This window comes from Anser brachyrhynchus (genome assembly GCF_964034855.1).
Source record: "Anser brachyrhynchus genome assembly, chromosome: 3".
In the NCBI taxonomy this organism is placed as follows: Eukaryota; Metazoa; Chordata; class Aves; order Anseriformes; family Anatidae; genus Anser; species Anser brachyrhynchus.
In genome coordinates, this window is record NC_137696.1 from 23,585,122 (window position 1) to 23,605,415 (window position 20,294).

General features: G+C 40.6%; 1 protein-coding gene across 9 annotated transcripts in view; it reads left to right on the forward strand.

The window, feature by feature from the left end:
* RPS6KC1 (ribosomal protein S6 kinase C1) overlaps positions 1-20,294 on the forward strand; it is a 92,974-nt gene that overhangs the window by 21,236 nt on the left and 51,444 nt on the right. For 7 of the 9 annotated variants that reach the window (XM_080585850.1, XM_080585849.1, XM_080585851.1 and 4 more), the window contains 3 exons: positions 409-502; positions 5,113-5,172; positions 6,000-6,362. In XM_080585850.1, coding sequence (XP_080441976.1) covers positions 409-502; positions 5,113-5,172; positions 6,000-6,362 — 517 coding nt within the window. Of the gene's footprint in view, positions 1-408; positions 503-5,112; positions 5,233-5,999; positions 6,363-20,294 lie in introns of all 9 variants that reach the window. The other 2 variants (XM_080585856.1, XM_080585857.1) reach the window with 2 other exon arrangements.

Consider the following 20,294-nt stretch of genomic DNA (forward strand, 5'->3'; position numbering starts at 1 on the left):
AGAAGCTGCAGTAGGCTGTTTTGATATCTAAATAGTCAGTGGCAAGCAAACATGGCCTGAACAAAAGCCCTTGTTTTGCTTTGGTTCTTTACAGGGAGTGCATTGTGAATTTTATGGCTTAAAATGTATGGGGTTTGGCTGGGAGGATTTGGTCAGGCTTAGTTTCACCCCTTGAAATCTGTGAGAAATTATGCCAGCTCTTTGTGTAGTTGTCAATTAGGGTAGAGTAGCACTGGGATTAAACCCCAGGCTAATTGTGCAGGTATGTATAGTTTAATTAAATGCATTAACTATAAAGTAATGGAGCATATACCGATTAGGAAAGTTAGTTTTGAGTATCACTGCCATATAGTGAGACGTTCCATAGAGCAGAGTAGCTCAATAATTTTTTTCCTTCTTTCTTTTCAGGGTGGAGAGGTTCATGATGGGTCTGAACTGATCGGTCCTGTTGAGCCTGCATCTGACTCTCTGACTGACAACCTGTCTGACTGCAGCTCTGAAGGTTTGCTTTCTTTGGTTGTGTAACCTTATACCATGATCTGTTTTAAAGCAGCGTGTAAATGACAGATGCGTATCTGTAGGAGCATTGATGTCTAATTTCTGTTTGCCTGTTGTGACAGAAATGCCAGAACTGGGATTAAAAAAAGAGAAGCTGGGCTCAGCAGAGTTCTGTCTGCTCTGCTGGAAGTTTGCTTCTAACAGGAAAATTTCTGGGAATTTGTCTAGTCCATTTTGGAAGTTCTCTTGCTCTGTTGCTCAAAAAGAACTTAAAGACCAGAGATTTAGATTAGATATTTGGAAGAAATTCTTCACTTAGAGGGTGGTGAGGCACTGGAACAGGTTGCTCAGAGAAGCTGTGGATGCCCCATCCCTGGAAGGGTTCAAGGCCAGGTTGGATGAGGCTTTGGGCAACCTGATCTAGTAGGAGGCATCCATGTCCATGGCAGGAATTTGGAACTAGGTGATCTTTAAGGTCCCTTGCAACCCAAGCCTTTCTGTGATTCCAGGAATCCTTTTGTTTAAATGTGTGTGATCCTGCCTGCTTCCAAAAGGTTGAATAAACAGTCTGGTAGCATTCATGACTAATCATGCCTCAAGTCTCTAGCTGTAAAAATTTGCAGGGAATTTTAAAGTCGTTATGAGACTGATCAATAAGTGCAAAGATGACAGTCTGAATTTGCCCAGAGCATGAAAATTAGGTCTAAGATTTACTAACTACTGTATTCATTAGAGAGGGTTTTCATTCAGCCATTCATGCTCTGGATATCACTAGGCTTTCACTGCTTAAAAGAATCCAGAAGAGATGTAGTACTGTATTTTAAAAATTTCAGTATATCTTCTGGATTGACATATGTTAATGGAGAATGCTAAAACCTACTGCAGGGCTTGGGGTGGTAAGCAAGTTGTTTAAGTCTCATACAAAAGTTGCCACACTTTTTTTTCTCTTTTGCTGTAAAGAACACCCTGTTCTTGAAGTCCGAGACATTGTGTATTAGAACCAGCGTGGGCTATGTTCATTTGAGAACTGGAAATCCTTCCTCTAGCTTGTTACTGTTTTCTGGTTGTGTTAAGCCAGTGGAGGATTTGTCCCTTTTCTTGAGATTGCATTTACTTAGCACGTCGTAGAGATACACATGCTGGCTTGGATACCAGATATAATTTTAGTGGCACTTCACTCTTGCTAAAAAGTGTAGCTGTAAGATAGGGTCAGGTCACTCAGCCCAAATAAACAGCATGTTAGGGCTTCTTGCCTGGCTGTGGAGTCTGAGCTAGCCTGAGTGTCTCTGCATATAATCACCTGCAAGAACCATGCAAACTTTCAGATATTTCTGTATGCCTGAATTATCTTCGGGGTCCTTGTGAATTCTAAGAAATTCTTTCACAACCTAATGGATTTTTCTTTGGAACTGTTCTACACCAATGTATAAATATGCAATATTATACAAACACTTCTAAAGATTATTTGGAAGGGTTTTCTTTCTTAACTACTACAGTTCTGTCTTTCTGGCACAGAGCTTGCTTTGGTAAAACTCTGCTTGAATAACAAGAGCTACTTGTTTTTCCTAATAGTGGTTTGTTTTTTTATTGCTAGAAGACTCCAGGTTGTGTGACTTGCCACTGGAATCTCTTGATGCCAATAACTATGCGCTTAGTTATGTGATACGTTCTATGTGCGCAGGGAGTTTTGCATTTTATTTTGTAGCGTCTTCTCTTAGTTAATGAACTAATGCACCTGCAATACTTTGTTCTGTGAGGGAAAAGTATAGAGCTCTTTAATTACAGGAGGTAGTTATCATACATACAGGTAACTAGTTTTACAGGGGCACTATTTCTGTGAAATATAGCAGTCCAGTTCTGACAATGCACCCATTTTATGCTGTGTCTTATAAAAGAAAAACCGCTCTGAAAATGTTTAACGTGAATGTTTCTATTCTTTATTCAGAAGAGTCTCATTTGTAGCAGAAGAAAAACACTTCCTTTAAATGGGAACACTTTTTTCTTCTTTTCAATATTTTTATAAAGTAGAAAAATTCTTTGACAGACATCCTCTGAAGTGGCTGGAGTGCTTTAGGGGATACTCGCAACAGCTATGAGCACAGGGTATCCAGGTGCAGAATGTGACTTTGTGGAGTTTTCTAAAAACTCGTATGCCTTGCAATTCATATTTTCTTACTTTTTAAACTAAATTTTGGCAAGGGGAGCTAGGGAGAGAAAGTAACAGCTGTCATTAAGGCCTCTAGATGGCAGTGGCAATACTCGTCTCTGAGTCCTCTGCCCTCCTCAAGGCATTCTGCCTGCATCTAATTTTTCCAAGTCTGGTTATCATTAACTGTGACTAGTTCTCCGTTAGTTTTTGTGGGCCTACGAGGGCCTCCATGTGGGCACTGTTCCTCCAGGCTGTTGTATTGAGGAGGGGCCGGTGTTTGCTTAGCAGAAGGTTGGTGTTTGCTCATAAGGGTCTGTTGTGTTTTCTCACTTTTACCTGTTCTTTCCAGGCAAAGTTCACTCTGCAGAAGGCCTGCACATTAATGGTAGAAGCAGCAAATTGATGGTAGAAGAAATATTTTTGTACCAAAATAAGCAATAAATATCTTTGTTCTAAAACAGTTTTGTAGTTACTGCTTTTACAGGAATGTGTGCTCCTCAAGAGGCCAGATCACCCAGGCTTTCCACCAGTTTTGGGAAACTGCATTTACTCCCAATCTACCCATAAAATTGCACAAGGCAGAGACAAGTACAGGAGTTTATGCTGAATTTTATCATTGTAATACTCATGTAATCTTCCTGACAAACAGTTGTTGTCTTCCTTTCTGTATACTTGGGATAATGTTCATACATCCAACTTCTCCAAAATTTTTCTACACTAGTTACCACGTTCTTTAGAGAAATCCCCTGGGAAGCTCATCTTTTTCTTTTTTCCTTTTCCTTTTGTTTTACCATGTTCATGTTTTCTTTTCAGAAATAAGCAGATATGGTTCAGACTCTTCCTACTCCTCAGGCTGATTGGAAGCCCTATGACTGTGCCTTGTGTGGTGCCAGACCTGGGCTTTAAACCCTGCCCCTAAGCAAAGTTTATTAGCTCAGGCTCTGTGCCATGCTAGCTGTATTCATACAGCTTCTGGTCAAGTTGGCTGTAGGAGCAGAACAAATGTGATTCTGTTTGGGCTGTAGGGAGGGGAACTTGGGTCTGCCTGAAATCTGCTGTGTAGATGTGTTCTAACTCATATAGTCCGGGTGGCCAGCACAGCCTTCCCACAAATGCCCAACTTTCCTGTTCATTTGCTCCATCTGAAGCCTTTGTCCATCAGTCAGCTCTGCTTGCACCTATGTATTCCCTAGCTAGTGATTTGTCTTTGCTGAAGAAAAACATTTGACTCCTCTTAAATGTTATTTCGTAAATTCAGTGTCCTCAGCATCCAAATTTGACATTGCTGTCCCTAAATTGGGCAGGTGAACACCTAGTTATTCATACCCTAATTAATCTTGTCTTCCTCTGACCATTCTGTTGTGAGGCTACCTTCTTTATTACAGCTTTTGGGACTACATTGGCAGTTTTCTTCTCTACATGGACACTTTGCTTTATGTTCCTCTCCTGAAAAGATCAGGAGCATTGTCTTGCGTGCACCATCTCCACTACTCTCAAGTAGTCTTGATCACTGAGTGTCATTGTGCCTTGATTTTCAGACGAAGTGAGTGACTGTTAACATGTTCTTCTTCCTGCCTTTTTCCCTCTCACTCAAGTTAAAACGCTTAGCTTTAGAAAAACGTTTCTACAGTGCTTGACAAAATGTATGCTTTTTTTCTACTTTTCCATAAATTGTAACCCCTTCCTCTAACTGTAGAGTTGCAAAATTAAATTAAAAGTTTGAGCGAGGTGCCTTTGAGTCAGCTCCTTGCTGCTACACATGCTCCTTGAAGATGCCAGAATACTTTACCTCACAGTGTGCTTAAACTTTTGACTCTATTGATAATAGAGAAGAAAACAAGACACTAGGTTTTAGCTCAGAATTTACTTTCACTGTGTGTACAAACAGCTAAATGCCTTGACCTTGTTGCCTGTTTTATTGCTTCAGTGTGTACATGTGCCAAGGTGATAAAACAAACTGCTACTTGATATCCAGGTGGCACTGCCAAATTCATGGCTCACTCCATATGTCTCATGCAGAGTACTATTCTGAAATGACATTTTTTGAGACTGAAACCTGGCCTTTTTTTTTTTTCTTGGTGAGTAGGTGTAGGTCCCAGCTTTGAAGGCTCTTCTGTTATGTCTTGTTAGCTCTAAATCATCATAACAGCGAGAGGTAGGGATTAAAGTGCTACTGCTGTTGAAATTAGGTGAGTTGGAGTGCTGAGGTTTGAATTAGCCATCCTAAGCAAACACCTGTGTTCTGTTTTTAACCTCAGAGGCAACCAGGAATGGCAAGTCTGATACTGCTGTCAGTTTTAATAGTGTTACCAAATGGATATCCCTGATAGCCAGTCCAAGAGCAATTTTATATTATGTACTTTTACCTGTAGTAGGGTCATATCCTTTCATTTTGATGGCAAGTGGACATCTAATCCGTTGAGCAAAAGGATATCAAACATTTCTGTCGTTCTTGTCCTTTTCAGTTCGGAAGGATTTAAGTGGGCTCGATGATGTGACACTTACAAGCCAATCGGAATGTGGAGGTGAGATCTGGAAGTTGTTTCCATTACATTTGTGGAATTCGAATTATTGAAAAGTCATAGGTATGAATGAACACTTTGTGGGTGATGATTCGTACAGAGAGATGATGTACATGTAAAATATACTTGCAATTTGTTCCCAAATAACCCTGCTAAGTTTCTGTAGGTTGAAATTACTGAAGGTCAGCTTGCAGAAAGTATATATGCTCTTAGCTTATGGCAGATGTAAAATAAAATGTGCTAGCTTAAATTTCAGTGAAAGAGGTGCAAGCTAATTTGTTTTACCACATTAGCAATGAAAGAATAGTATACACGGTAGCCATGAATTAGAGTGCTGCATGATGCATAAGCTGACAGTAACTCTGTGTGAATTCAAGCTCCTAATTGAATAATTTTGGGATGCTTCATCTTACTGATTTAAAAGAGTATGTTGGGATATCTTGCAACAGTAATCTGGCTCCCGCTGATTGACTTTTCTAATAGCACTCACACAGGGAGGTTTAGTTTTGTAATTTCCTGGAGCCCAGCAGTGAGCAGGCTTTGAAGGTTTACGTTGGGTGTTAGATGTTTGTCTCTTCATTCCCAGTATTAAAATGAAGAAGAGTTGCTCTGCAGAGTTTGTAGATAACTTTAAAAGATGGGCTTCTCTGGGTATTCAAAAGCCATTTTTAACACAGCTGTACATATAGAGAATTTCTGTGCTCAAAGTCTTAGGAATCTGGCTAAGTGAAAAAACAGCTAGTATCTTTGGATGAGATAAAGAATTTTGAAGGTTCCTGTGGTCTATAAGAAGCGTAGAGTAATGAATGTCTTTCTGATCATGCTTTCAGGCTTCTCCAGTGACAGTGACCTGATCTCTCTGACAGTTGATGTAGACTCTCTTGCCGAGTTAGATGATGGAATGGCATCCAACCAAAGTTCTCCCAGTAGAGCTGTTGGCTTTTGCCTTTCTTCTGAGCCCCCAGTACAAAGCACGGTGGCATCCGAGCAGGAGTGGACCAAACCCGAAGGAGAGAAGGAAAGCCATAGTCTGTTTACTGGAAGCTTAAAACCCAAATCTGGCAAACAAGATTACTTGGAGAAAGCAGGCGAGTTGATAAAGCTGGCCTTGAAGAAGGAGGAGGAAGAAGATTATGAATCTGCCTTCAGCTTTTACAGGAAGGGTGTTGATCTGCTTCTGGAAGGTGTACAAGGTATGGATCTTCCCATTATGTTGCCTTACCTTTGGTTATGGGCATTTGATTATGGAATTTCCTTGGTGACATCTGCTTGCTGTGTTGCAAAGAGGTGATATGAAATGCAGAACGATGCGTGCATGGCTTTCATGCTGCTGTGCATACGAGAGAGAGAAGTCTTTCTCTTTAAGACTAGATGCTAATTTAGGGTCTCATCTTCCAAGTGCCACATATCTCCTCTTCTAAAATTACAGCACAACCTCCGACTTGCAGGTAAGTAACAAAGTGCTCCACTTTTGTCTCTTTCCTTTTTATTACCTAGGCATTAATTAATACGTGGCACTTGCAGCACTGTTGAAACATTATTTAATTTACATGGTTAAGTGAGGATTAATTATCCCCATTTTACGCATGGGGAGAGGCTGACTCAGGTTAACTTTCCAGTCACAACAGGATTAGAACTATTCTTGGCGTACGGCCTCTTGCTCCTTCCACTTAACTGTTCTCCTTTTTCTAGGTAAAAGATGCATAAAAACTTGCATGCCTACCCTGCTGGAGGAGAGCAGGAGTTTTTTCAAAAGACTCTGGTGTGTCAATATGACTGCAAAAACTGTTGCTAACCGACCAGTTGCAACTCCTAGTAAATTTCGATGGCCTCTTCTTGTACCTTGTCAGTCAGAAAACATTTTTTTCCCTTCCCATCTATAGTTTTTGAGAATCTAGAGTGATAACCTCACATATTTGCATTTTGTCCATCAACAGCTTAAAACTATAAAGCACAGGAGAAGAATTGTTCTTTCCTGGAGTGAATTCAGGGTCTGTGTATTGTGCTTCTGTCCCACCCAGATTAAATGAGTAAGATTAGAATGGTGGCTTTGTTCAACAGCATACAGCACATAAACATTCTGCTGCTTCAGAGCTGAACTTAAATGCCAATGTACCAAAACACATGCAAGTAGAAGCCTCTGCTGCATCTCAGTATGATGCACAGCAGTGGTCCAGATCCTGCAAATGGCTCTAGGAATGGAAGTTACTGGCTGATCTGCTTTAATGAGGGCAGGCAGAAAATATTGGATAGGTTACTGATGAAGGCTAGAGGGTGTGGGCCAGGATTTGTGCATAGCCTTTGCTTAAAGTGTTTTTTTCCTTTTTGACAAAAGTAAATCTGCCTCTATCTCATGTCCCAGTGATGTCAGTCGGGTTGCTGCTTTGCTGCTTGTTGTGGCTTTTCAATAGCATCCGATTTTTCCTTGTCTGTGTTATCAAAATGGTTTCCATTTTTGATGTCGAATGTGCTGGCAGTCCTTCGTTGGAGAGCCTAGCTACTCTTCCTTTACTAATACCCTTTTTCTATAGACCCATGTGCCATTCAGTTATGATCTTCTGAGGAATATTCTGCTTTGTCATAACCACTTCTGTCTTCCAGCTGTGAAGCACGGCTGCCATGATGCAGTTTCCAACCATTGGTTTGAGCTGCAGCTTCAGAAAGCTTTATTAAACTGTTGCAAACTGTTAGGGCATGAATACAAGCCAGGTTATCGCACGTAGGTTGGGCTGTGGTAACTGTGCCCATGTGCTGGAGTCGTGGCAGCAGTTAAATGTGTTGGCTTTGAATCCATGATAATCCTTATAGCAGTGTTGACATTTAAGTTGTGAAAGTCTATACTTGCATGCACTGTAGGTAACTTGCTCAGCTGAGTGTAATAAAATACAGTAAAATTATCAAAATAGTGGGCTGAGCTTTTGACTTATATTTGCTAATGTTTCCTGCAAGGACTTTTGCTTCTCTGCTTTGGCCTAGTAACTCACCCAGCTACCTCAGAGGACTGTTCTTTCTTTTGTTTTGCCCGCTTGTATCCAGGCCTTTTCCAGGCTAGGAAAAAAGTACAGCACAGGGGAGAGAGTAACGGGAGTGAATTGCATTTCAGTGTGCATCTTATCCCTTGGGAACAGAAACGTGCACAGGCTGGTTCCTAGTAGTATTCTCATCTTTCTCCTTTCTCTGTGTTACCCTGCACGGCTGTTGAAGTGGAAAGGAAACGAGTGGTCATCCTCTGCTGGGTGCTTACCCCAAGTTTGAGTAGATCCAACTCATCCTGTGTCCTGTTCTCTTTGGAGCTCCTGCAAACTGACAGGGAAACCCTCATGTCTTCTTTATAATGACAGGACTGATTCAAATGGTGTTCCTAAAAACACGTGTCTTTTAAGCATATATGAAGACAGTTTAAAAAACAAACACAACAAAAACCAACCAACCAAAAACCCCAGGAGTAATTATCTGTATCACACTTCTTAATTTGTGGGTGGTATGTTTAACATGGATATGTGAATGCAACATACAGTGAACAATAAAAACACACCTTACCCTAGTCATTTCAGCTATTTAAACACCTCTGGTTATGTATTTCACATGGTTAATAACATGCCTGTTTCAAAGATAAGGACGGTGCAGTTGTTTCCAACTGCCGGTGGTTTTCTGTCATTGAATATTTTCAGCCTTTTTTTTTTTCTAACTTAGCCTTTGTCATTTCTGAAAGTGAAACACAGCATTCATATATGCTTAGACACCACTCTGAAATGGCTTTACCTTTCAGCGTAGAGCTGTTGCAAGTGTAGCCTTTCTTTAGAATGGGCTGGAAGTGGCTTTTGCATGTAAAATGGCAATACATATTTTTGCCACGTGGTGGCACCAAGAAAATAGAAATTGACACTTAAAAATTGGAATTTGAAAATGTAACCGATGTACCAGGGAGGGAAAAAAAACACAACACATTGTTCATCCTCTGTCTGAAACTTCTCTGAGAATTACCTTGGAAGCGTAATGCCTCCATAGGTCGGCTAGGCATATCCGAAAGATAAGGATCTCTCTGTTGCTAGCCGCTCCTTTGGGCTTGGTACAAGAAGATCTACTTACTTCTTAAAGGCTGCCTTATCAAAACCGTGTATGAGTAATTTATTGCTGCAAGTTAATAGACTTGTGTTGTTTAGTTTGGAGTAGCTGGCTTCCATACGGGCAGCTGGGGCACACTTGAGTGTTACGAACCTGACGACTTCTGCTCTCTGAGTTGGCGCGCTAAATGCTGGACGAGGCAAGGTGTTGCCCAGGCTTACACCAAAGAAATGTTCATCTTGACTTCGTTTGCAGCTGTGCACGTATTCTCACAGCACTACGATGCTGTTTTGCTGTGCAAGTTGCATTTATATTGTCTTCTGCTAGTCTCTTGCGGAGGTTTAGTACTAAATCTTTTAATGTCCTATTTATAGTCCTGCCAAAAAGCTGGATGCACGTCACTTGGGGAATGAAGGCAGTCTGCGCTCTGAGAGTCTGTTGTGTGAATTGGACTCTGGACATCTGCTCTACAAATGCCTTGGGCCTGGTTCTGCTCTGTATATGCATTCAATGCTAAACATGTTTACCAATGGGAAGAAGGAAAGCAAGTTTCCTTTCTCCTGTAAATTCTGACGCCCCTTCTGTGTTTTCCGGTTGTTGCATTGTGCAGGATTTTGGTGCTTTTGAAAAGCAGGCCTGTGAAGGTTGTGTAAGTTGGTTAAGCAATTCTCCAGAAGCTGAAACCTTCAGGAACTCTTCCATTCTAAAAAGAATCTTCATTCTTTTTAACTGTCCTAGAAGATAAATATAGTAATTGATAGAAACTTTAGTTCACAATTCTAGCTGTTCCTTTGTTTGGTTAGCATGTCAGAGCACTATGAGGTCAATGCATTGCTTTGGGCCTGGTGATGGAAAAAATGCACTAATCAATAGCGAGCCACCTCCTTCTGCGCTGGAAATCAGCTGTGTTTTATGCAAAGTTAGTGCTTTCCCTGACTTTAATGTAGAACAGTCTATGTTAAGAAAAAATTGATTAGGAGGCTGAAATTATGGAAAGGGATTTTTGTAGTAAAGGAGAGAGTCCTGCTTGTGTAAACTGCTCTTCTTTCTCTAACCACTCTCAAGTTGTATCCATTAAGGAACTCGGCAGTCTGAGCCATGTGATAAAAACATATTTAATGCTATTGCATATTGCTGCTTCGTTTCAGCCACTTCAAGCTCATGATGAAGCACGAACACTTCAGACTATGGACAGGAGCACTTTGGCAATGTGGTCTGTCTCATTTGTGTAGAAAAGTACAGAATCTGTTCCGTGCAGATCAGAAAACGAATGTGTTAATTCCCAGTCTGTTACATACAAGGCTCTGTATTAGGTATTAACCTCTGAAGGCAGATGATCCCTTTGCTCTCACAAATTTGGGGTGTTTGTATTCACATGTGTAACAGTTGTGGCTGGGCACAGTGAATAATTATTTATTTTTGGGGGCTGGTTCAGCTAGGCAATGTGGACCTTGTTGCATGAAGTATGTGGTGCCTCTAAAATCAGCTTTGCAGCCACGAGCGTGTTTTCCAGGTATTTGTGTTTTGTGTTGGGTGTCTCTAGCTTCTAGATAAGCTGGTGGTGTCTTTGAAAGCAGCCTGCGAATGTTCATTTCACACGGCTCTGTGCTATTTTAATGTTTATCTAGTAAACAGAGCTGAAACAAAAATTACACAAATTACTGAAACCTTGATACAATGACTTTGACTTTTAACCCAGAAATACATATACAATGAAATAGTGGGAATACTTTGGACAACCAGATGATATTTCTGGATATACTGAAAACAAACCAACTTGTATCTAATTACTGGGATTATGATGGGCTATCATTTGAGCCTGTGATGGAGCCAGGGATGCAAACAGGAGCGTGCTTGAGAGAATGCCAAAGAGACACTGCTTTATGAAAAGGGGAAGAAGAGCCATGGCTGTTCCACGAGCGTGCTTCTGGCTTCCAGGCTGAAAGCACCTCTGCTTGTTTGTTGAATGGTACTTAGGGAGCCAACTTCTGTTAGAACACTCACTCTGTGATATTCCTTTCCCTTGTTAAGTCCTTTGAGAGTAACGATCCCTATGCAGTTTTTGAGCTACGTGGTGGCTGTGCTAGATCAGAGCAACATCTTCGAGGAAACAGTAGACCTGTTTTCTAAGAGGTGTCAGGGTGTGTTGGTTGGGCATCAGGCAAATTAAAATCAGGATCTTGGTGCTTGAGGGTTCAAGACCCTGTTGGAGAGATCAAGAACAGTTTGGTTCCACGAGACAAAGAGGCCTGGAGGTAATGACACATCAGGATAAATTGGGGTGTGAGCTGAAGTCTGCAGAGAAACGCTTAGAGTTGTGCCGGGCCCTGCACCTTGGATTCGTGTCAGCATTACACAATTGGAATTCTCCCCCAGCTGATCTTAGACCTCTGTGCTCGTATGGTCTATCATCACTGTCACCTTATTCCTTGTTATAACTTTATGCTTTTGCTGAACCAATCAGGACAAAGACTTCCTCCTGCAGATCCTTCCAGCAGAGCTGGAAACCATATCTGTTTTCTGCTTTTGGGCTGTGAGGGTGCTATAGGACCATTTGGTTTCATATGCATCATGCGTATGCTTGGCATCACAGCTTCTGTTTTGGAAGGTCAGTTGTTTGTAGTAGGACTTGTCACCTGACAAGCAGCTAGATTAAGAAGGAATATTGAAAATATTGTGGTTTGCTTTAAAAAAAAAAAAGTTGTCACACTGTGCTTCCAGTGATGCTGAAATCCTTGCAAATGTGGGCCATGAACTGTTCATAACTGACGTGCTGGCTTCTAAGCCTGTTGCTGACTGTACAGAGCTTCAGAGCAGATTAGTGCTATAGGATCTGTAACCGTGGAGTAGACATTGGGTGAATCATCCTGAGTGAAATCATTCCATATGCAAAAATACCGGGGTTAGACACCTCATCGTGGCTAAGCAGTAAAATATGGCATCTGCTGGTGAAGTATGGTAAAGTCCAGTAATGTATTATTACAGCCAGGTTCAGCTATGTAAAGGAATACTTTAAGGTCCATATAAACTGCAAGACTTCTCAGCACATAAAGCTGAAAAAGATCTGGGGTTTGGTGACTTCTGCAGGGCTTAGAACCTTACAGTATGTGTGGGGGGGAATCGTGGCACGAACCGTAAGCCGACGTGTAGGGCATGATAAAGAGATGACTTCAAATGCAGTTGCTTAGCATTGCATTGTTAAAGAGCGAATAAATCTGTGGCAAGGTGGAATATAAAAATCTGTTCTTTCTTCCCTCTTTTGGGGGGACAGCTAGCAGCGTTGGCTTGATGTTGAGCTGACCTTTCCAAGATTTCTGAGTCTGTCCTCATAGCAGCTCCTTGCCAGGTTGCTGCTTGTGCCCAGCCTCTTTGACAGACATCTCTTCCTGCCTACGCAGCCTTTTATCTCGGCTGTTGTTAGCCAGCACTTAGCTGCAGCTATGTGCATTAATCTTTTTTTGACTCATGCTGTGTGGGGTTTTTTACCTCCCATCAGAAGACCTGGTAGGGTTGCCACGCTTCCTCCAGCACACAGTGTAGACAAAACAGACTGATCTAGGTTACAGTACTGCTTCTGTCCAGGTGGGAAAACTGAAGTTTCTGACCGCAGAATTAAATGTCTCTGGCCGTGTAGGTGAATTAAGGCAAATTACTAACTGGAATAGAAAAATCACATAGGTACATTTGAGGGCATGATGCTGTATGATAATCAGGTTCTATTTTTTTTTTCCAAAGAATTCTTGTATATTCAGTTTCCGTCTTTTCATATCTTCTTTTCCTCCTGTCCTCTTTTCCCTTCCAGTATCTTAAAATAGCCCATCTAGCTTCAGAGCTGTGTAGAAGGACTAGTATAAGTTTGATCTCTACAGGGCTCGCTGCTGGCTCTTATGTTTTAGAGATTCAGGCTGTCAGTGATCTCCCATGGATAGATACTATTTCCCATAGTACTATATAAAAGCACACACAAATTACTTTTAATACATATATATGAGTACTATTAGACTGTCAGGATTGATGAGTCTTATAGTTGTTTTTTTCATCTGGCTTCTTTCTGCAATACTTTATTCTTCAAACTGCAGTAACTTCTCACTTGAAGGGGTAGGTGTCTGCGTGCCTAGGCTTCCTCTGCTCTGAAGCAGGGAGTGTTTGTGATTGCTAATGCAAAGTTGGACCAGTTCTTTTATTTAAGAAGGAAGAGTATAGAGAAGTTTGAAAATCTTTTCCTCTCTTCTGCAGTGCTGGCCTGTGTAATTTCTTTCACTGCTCTGACCGTCAGAGTGCTCTCCTATTTCTGTGCTCGTTGTGTGGGAGGACCGGCTGCTGCTGTCACCATTTTGTTTCCCCCTTTGTGCTAGGATGCCGTTGCTTGCCTTTCTGTCTTGCACCAGTCACAGTTTTGGGTGTTTTTTTCCTTATTCTTATGCACTTTTACAGAAAAGTGTTCAAGGGTATTTTTCACATTGTGAAGTCTTACTTCGGTGAAATGCATTACATTTGAAGTCTGAAAGTTTTAGCGGACGGATGGGAAATTTGTTTTATTTTTTTCCAGTTAGTCACACATGCATGTGAAAAGCTACAGTCTTGTGTGTTTAACAGGAGATTTTCTGGATAAACAGATGTTTGTTGATCAGCATTTCTGCAAAGTTACTCTTTTATGATGAGTGTTACCAACTCTTAGTTACTGGTCACTCAAGCAGATTTCATCTGCACCGTTATTCTATGTAATCTTAATGTTTGCACATATGCCAACATTTTCCTTCCAGAAAGGTATTTACCCAGACATTTCCATCACTGGTGCGTAGCCTTAGGTCTGCTACAGGGAATAGAATTGGTAACTTCACGGGGAGTGAAGATCTCTAAGTGTCTCGAGCAACGTGCATTAAAGGAGTCATACAAAATACAGACATAATAGTTACGAGCATGCCAGAAAATTGGAAGAAGGAATCTTGGTGTTCACACGTTGTCAAGCAGATGTGCTTTAGCATTGTGAGGTTTTATTTTCAGGTTGCTTTTCTTCTTGGTTTCTAGAGTACAGTACTGTCCTGAATCTTCAGAAAGGAAGGAAGAATAGTTCTGATAAATAAGATGCATCCTAACCATCTCTATCAAAATGTTTGGAAAAATGAGGAAAAATCACTTCAATCTGTTTTACCATAATGGGTTTAGTCTTGGTCTTATTATTTTTAATTTTTGCAGTCTTTTTTTCAGCAGCAGAATTTGGCCACCACCCCAGAGTAACTCACCACGAATATCATATATAGCATATTAGAAATTATGAGCCAGTGGGCTTATTTCATCATTCCAAATTGCCACCTGCAGCTAAAATCTATAGCATCTTTTCTTGATGCTGAAGGGTCCATCTACCCCAGCACCAGCCACGTTTCTCTTAAGTAATTGCTTGAAAATTAAAGGTTACCTTGTCTCCTCTGAAAGTTTGGAGACTTGTTCCCAAGTCAGCAGCTGTTCCTGTTCCTGAAATAAATTTCGGGGTTTTAAACTGTGTCCAAAGTGGTCACAAATCTGTGCTGGATTATGAGTCGCATTGTCACTTACAGTGTGCCTGAGCTTTTGTTTGGCTAATATGGACAAAGGAGTCTGCTTCACATGATGTAAGAAGTGTTTGCCCTAAGAAGAACAGAGGTCCTCTTGAACCAATTAGGCAAAAATAACAGCTGGGCTACCCACTAATAAGGAAGGTGCTGCTAAACCTCTTTTCATTGTGAGAAGAAATAAATCTTTTAAGGCTTACTCCCTTGCATTTTTATAGAGAGCAATTCTTTGAAAAATTCAGCGATCCAGCTGGGTGATATGTGCAGGAAGACTGTGAAGAAGATAAAGAAACTTTTAAAAATAAAAAATGGTATTATAGCTATTAGATTTGGCAATTATAAATGTTTCATTGAAGATTTCACTATTTAGAGAAAGTTTTACTGTTAAAATTGTTAAGTACGTGGAGTTTGGGGTTAGCACAACAGGCAGTCTCCCACAAGTTCCTTGTAGCCTGTTCTGCAAGAGGACATTCCTTCCTGGAGCAAATCGCTTCTGATACCTTCTTAAACAAAGGCAGCCCGCGTATATTTTTAGTAAGTCTGAGAAAAAAAGCAGGAAGATTTGGAATATGGAGGTAACAGAAGATTGGGACAGGTAATGCTAACTTTTTAGTTGTTCCTCTTCTGTGGAAATATGCAGATCCTGGTCTAGCAGCTAGTTAGATTGGGAATGCGCTGATGTTTTTCTGATGGATCGTCTCTTTCTGAGAAAATTTGTAATGCTTGGTGGAGGATGATATGGAGGAGGTCAGACATGAAGGCAAGAATATCTAGAATTCCTGGGTGGGTATTATGTACTGTGACTTACTGAATGTGTGATATTGTATACATTAATGGCAAATAATGTGTAGCGCTGTTTTTGCTACCATCCGGTAAGATAAGCATCTTCCCCATGACTTCCATCCTGGATCTGTGGAGAAGACTAGTTAATGACCAGAGCAAGCCTGAGAGCACTTCTGTGCATCTGCCATGTGCTGTGTTAGTACCCTAGATTATTTGGGGGAAAAGGACAGGTTTCTCTGTGTTCCTTATATCCCAGATTTTTTTTTTAAACTTTGAGTTTATAGGTTATAAACCCCTTTCCGTAGCTTTTTGCTATTAACACCTGAACATAAGTCACTTACCTATATGACAGAATCACAGAAGATCTGATACCTGAGTAAACAGTGAGCTGAGCTGAACGCTTAACCAACACTTCAACATTAACCAGTCTTTCAAAGGTATATATTCTTCTGAGGAGCCATGAGGTACGGGCAAGAAAACTGCCTGCAACGTTGCTGGTTTCCCAGCTGCTGCTCTGCACATATTCTGTGGAAATGGTGCTTCTCTGTATTTTGCATTCAAATCAACGGGCTACGGGGAAAATAAGCCTGCAAGTCGCAGCTGAACTCAGTGGCACAATTATTCTGATATCTGTGGTTTTCCTCTATCAAACCCTCAAGATCATTTGAATGTTGTTAGGAGCGCCTGTTTTCGTAAATATATTGTAGCTGAGCTGTCCTTAGAAATAAAAATTAAAGAACAAATTTTAAATCATTGGCTGCTGTCCTAATGTCCTGGCTACTGTTAGTTTGGTCAGCGGGTGGCCTGGTCAGCCTTTCCAAAGCCAATTTTCATTTTAAGATATTTTTATTTCTTTGAAATAGGCAAAGCCTTTGGAAAATGAGGGAGCAGGCTGCTTGTGCTTGTGTAGATGAAGGCTTATATGTGCGACAAAGTAGCTGTAGAGTTTTTATATTCTGTTTGCAGTAATAGTAAACAGAGCATCTAAAATAACCACTTGCACATTGCAACAAACACATCATCATTTGCTTAAAAAGAGTTATAATTACAGTTGACGAAGCATGGACACCATAAAAAATGCATTAGTTTGGCTTGACACATTAATTACCTGTTTTTGCAGATGTTTTTATATATTGTTGTGTGAACAGTTTACAAAATAATTACAGGAAAGTCATATGGAAAATAAACTAAGTGGGTGGTTTCTCGCCTTAATATTTTCATTCATGTGAATCTGTGTGAGGCACAGCTGCTCCGTAGCAAATGCAGCGGGAGAGAGAGGGGGAGCGATGAGGAATCTTGAGGGGTTTTTATTCTAAGGTCTCTATGATCAGCGTTGCTGCACTTTCATATCGTGCTTTAGCAGCGTAGTTTTTAAACATGTAAAATGACATTGCTGATTTAATCCCAGTGATCAGGAGGGGGTAAAAGCTTTGATCCTGATCAGATGAAACATAAATCTTCTAGTATCTAGGAAAATAAATGAAAAATCAATATTATTTTAAGCAGGATGATCTTTTATGAGCAGTTGTAAAGATTCATCAAAGGCTTTGACACAGTTTAAACATTTCCTGTTTGCTGCCATTTAAAGAAAAATGCCTTTCAAGTTATAAATTGTAATTAAAGAGAGGTACCTCTTTAGGTTATTGTGGGCTAACCGCAGAATGAATATAGGAACTCAATCTGCTCACGCAACGTTGAAATCAAAAGGTCTTCACTAGAAATAAATTTGCTCATCCTTTTAAGAATACGCATTCTGTGTAACTTTAAAAATACTATCTCATAACGAAATGCAATATTGCATTTATGAAAAAAATAGGCATAGTCTGCACCACAGCTTTAACATCTACCAAACATAAGGATTTGTTCCAGCAATGATTTGATTTTAAGCAAAGAGTTATATGGCTTGAAATTTGGCATAAATGCTAAAGATTATTTTTAGTTTAATGAGATTTTTATTATTATTAATCACCTTGTGTTTAAGACTTCTAAAGTAACATATTCATTATATATATATATATTTTAGATTTATATCCTGTATTTCTTTACAGATTTTTGTGTGGTATTAGCTGTTTAAATGGGAAACTGTACTGGAATCTATCTTTTTTTTTAAACGTTTTATTGGTTAAACTAATATTAAATAAAAATCCTAATTCTGTAAATCCAGTTCACCTACTTCCACTCAAACATCCACCTTGATACAGTATGCAGAGGTGGAACTGGTAATGATCTTATTCCTGAATGAGATACAAGAACTTGTTGAGTAATTGTTGTTTTGCAAATCCGCACCCTCTTTTATGGCTGAAGATTTTAATGACCGAACAGTTTGTAAATGTTTTTTAACAAATTATTCAGGAAGGAAAACTAGAAGGAAAACTGAAATTAATGTCTTGTGAAAGTAGGGAGAACAAAGACAGCTCTAAGGGGACATCCTATCTTGTTTGCGTTAATTACTGTAAAATTACTGAAGCATTGAAAAAAGGCAATAAACATCCAAACTAAATACACATAACTAACAATTAAGCAGTAAGCTTGACTTTTATGATAGCCTTAGACATTAGCCAAGCAGTTTTCTACCAGTCTGCTTGAAGAAAATGCTGGCTGAAGAGCTTAATGTTGCCGTGCAGATGATTTTTCCCTGAGCAACTACCACACTGTGTGTCTTAGAGAACGTGGGCGATTACCAGTGATCGCAAGAAAGTTTTATGGTGCCGTAAGATTAAATGTAACGATGAAAGCAAGAGTGTTAGTCATATTTCAAGAAATTGCAACACACGTTATTTAAAAAACAAACAAACAAAGCTCTGTGCATCTATTTCCCTCTTGCTAAAGCCAAACCCAAGTTCTAACAATTGAGTTTTATTTTTTTTTTCTCAATAGGAATAATACTGGTAGTCTGATCTAGGGGAATTTCATCAGATGTGTCCTACCAACTGTGGAGGCTGATGTAAGAGGTGCTGGACCCAATTAAAAAAAATAAAAAATAGTCTGCTCTCTCTTTACAATGAGAGAAATGTCTCAGAAATTGGTGCATGTCTGTAACCTTGTAAGCTGAAAGTGCACTGAATTTGTGACTGTCCAGCTTTCTCCCAAACCAAGTGTAGTCTCAAGTATTTATGGAGAAAGGCTCTGTATCTCTATCCAAGGAGGTAACAATCACTTTTCTGTCCTGCTGAGAGATGGATAATAAGATTTACTTTTAATAAGATCGCTTTCAGCAGAACTCGGAGTAGATCAGAAGTCCCTTCTACTCTGTTATTGATAATCCGTGTGGCAGTTCTGTGCGTTTAGGTAGTCGGTGATCATGGCAAGAAAACGAGGGGGAGTCTTTATTTTAACAGGGTCAAAATGACTGATAAAGCAAGAGCAGTGTGGAAAAGAGCCTCTGCCTTGTTCACACTCTGATTCTAAGGATTGTTTAAAGCAAGAGCAATGATTCCACTCGGAGTACCATGTTCATCTCTGCAGTGTAAGAAAGAGATTGACCTTGTCCAGAGGAGGGCCATGAAGATGATCGGGGGCTGGAGCACCTCTCCTATGAAGACAAGCTGAGCGAGTTGGGATTATTTAGTCTAGAGAAGAGCAGGCTTCAGGGAGAACTTGTAGTGGCCTTCCAGTGCCTAAAGGAGGCCTACAGGAAAGCTGGGGAGGGTCTTTGTCAGGGAGTGGAGTGATAGGGCAAGGGATAATGGTTTTAAACTAAAAAATAAGGTAGGTTTATATTAGATGTTTGGAAGAAATTCTGTATTATGAAGGATCAGAGATTCCTCCTGCCATGGCCTGCTGGAGATCAGTGGCAGCAGCTCACCTCTTCTTTGGGTCCTACCAGCAGTGAGGCTGCATGCCAGTTTCCGAGAGGCTCGTGCATGCACATGCATCCTCCGTAAGGATGTGGCTGACCACAAACAGATGGGCACAGGCAGAGGACGTTGCCATTGCAGACACCTGCATAACCACAGACGACGTGACCAGACGGCTTTCTTTTCAGCTATTGCTGTTCAGGAAAAGACCCACTGGGTGGGTCTTGCTGGTAGCTGGTCCTAGGCCCATGGTCCATCTCAGACATTTTTTCCAGCTTGCCTGCTAGTCTAGCCTGAAGATTGGTTGTACAATGGATGTGCAGAGAGTAACAAGCACACATGCAGAAAATGGGGAGAAAGAGAGTTTAGTAAGAAGGTAGGGCAGACAGTGATGGTCAGGTACAAGGCCTCAGCCAAACGAGCTTGCTAACCAGCAGCCTGCTTACACAGGCAGCCAATGTAATTCCCATCTCTGCTTTGTCATGCTTGTCCCTTCCACCCCTACCTTGTCCCTCGCCTTCAGTCCTGACCCGTAACATCTCACAACGAGTCTTACACATTCCCAAAATCCCCCCCATAAAACGTCCTACGTTAAGTTCTGTGTACAAGTCTTTAAACAGTAAGTTCTTCTTCAGTCCCTCTCAGACATCCCATAATAAGTTCACTCTTTTTTTTATAAGACTAGTTCTTAATAGCCCACAATAATCCAGTTCCTTTCTTATCAGTCACCAAGTTTGTGGTTGAACTTCTTCAAGGTTACACTCGGTGGTTCTGCAATGGCCCATTGATCGGTGTCTTGTGAGTTCTGGTCTTTGTTACGGTCTCTGTTATCTGCTGTTAGGGTTTGTGTGTTTGCATGTTTCATTTATTACCTCTCCTGTTTCTTGCCTTGTCTTTTATGTTGAGTAGCTGTTAGTCAGATATCCTTGCA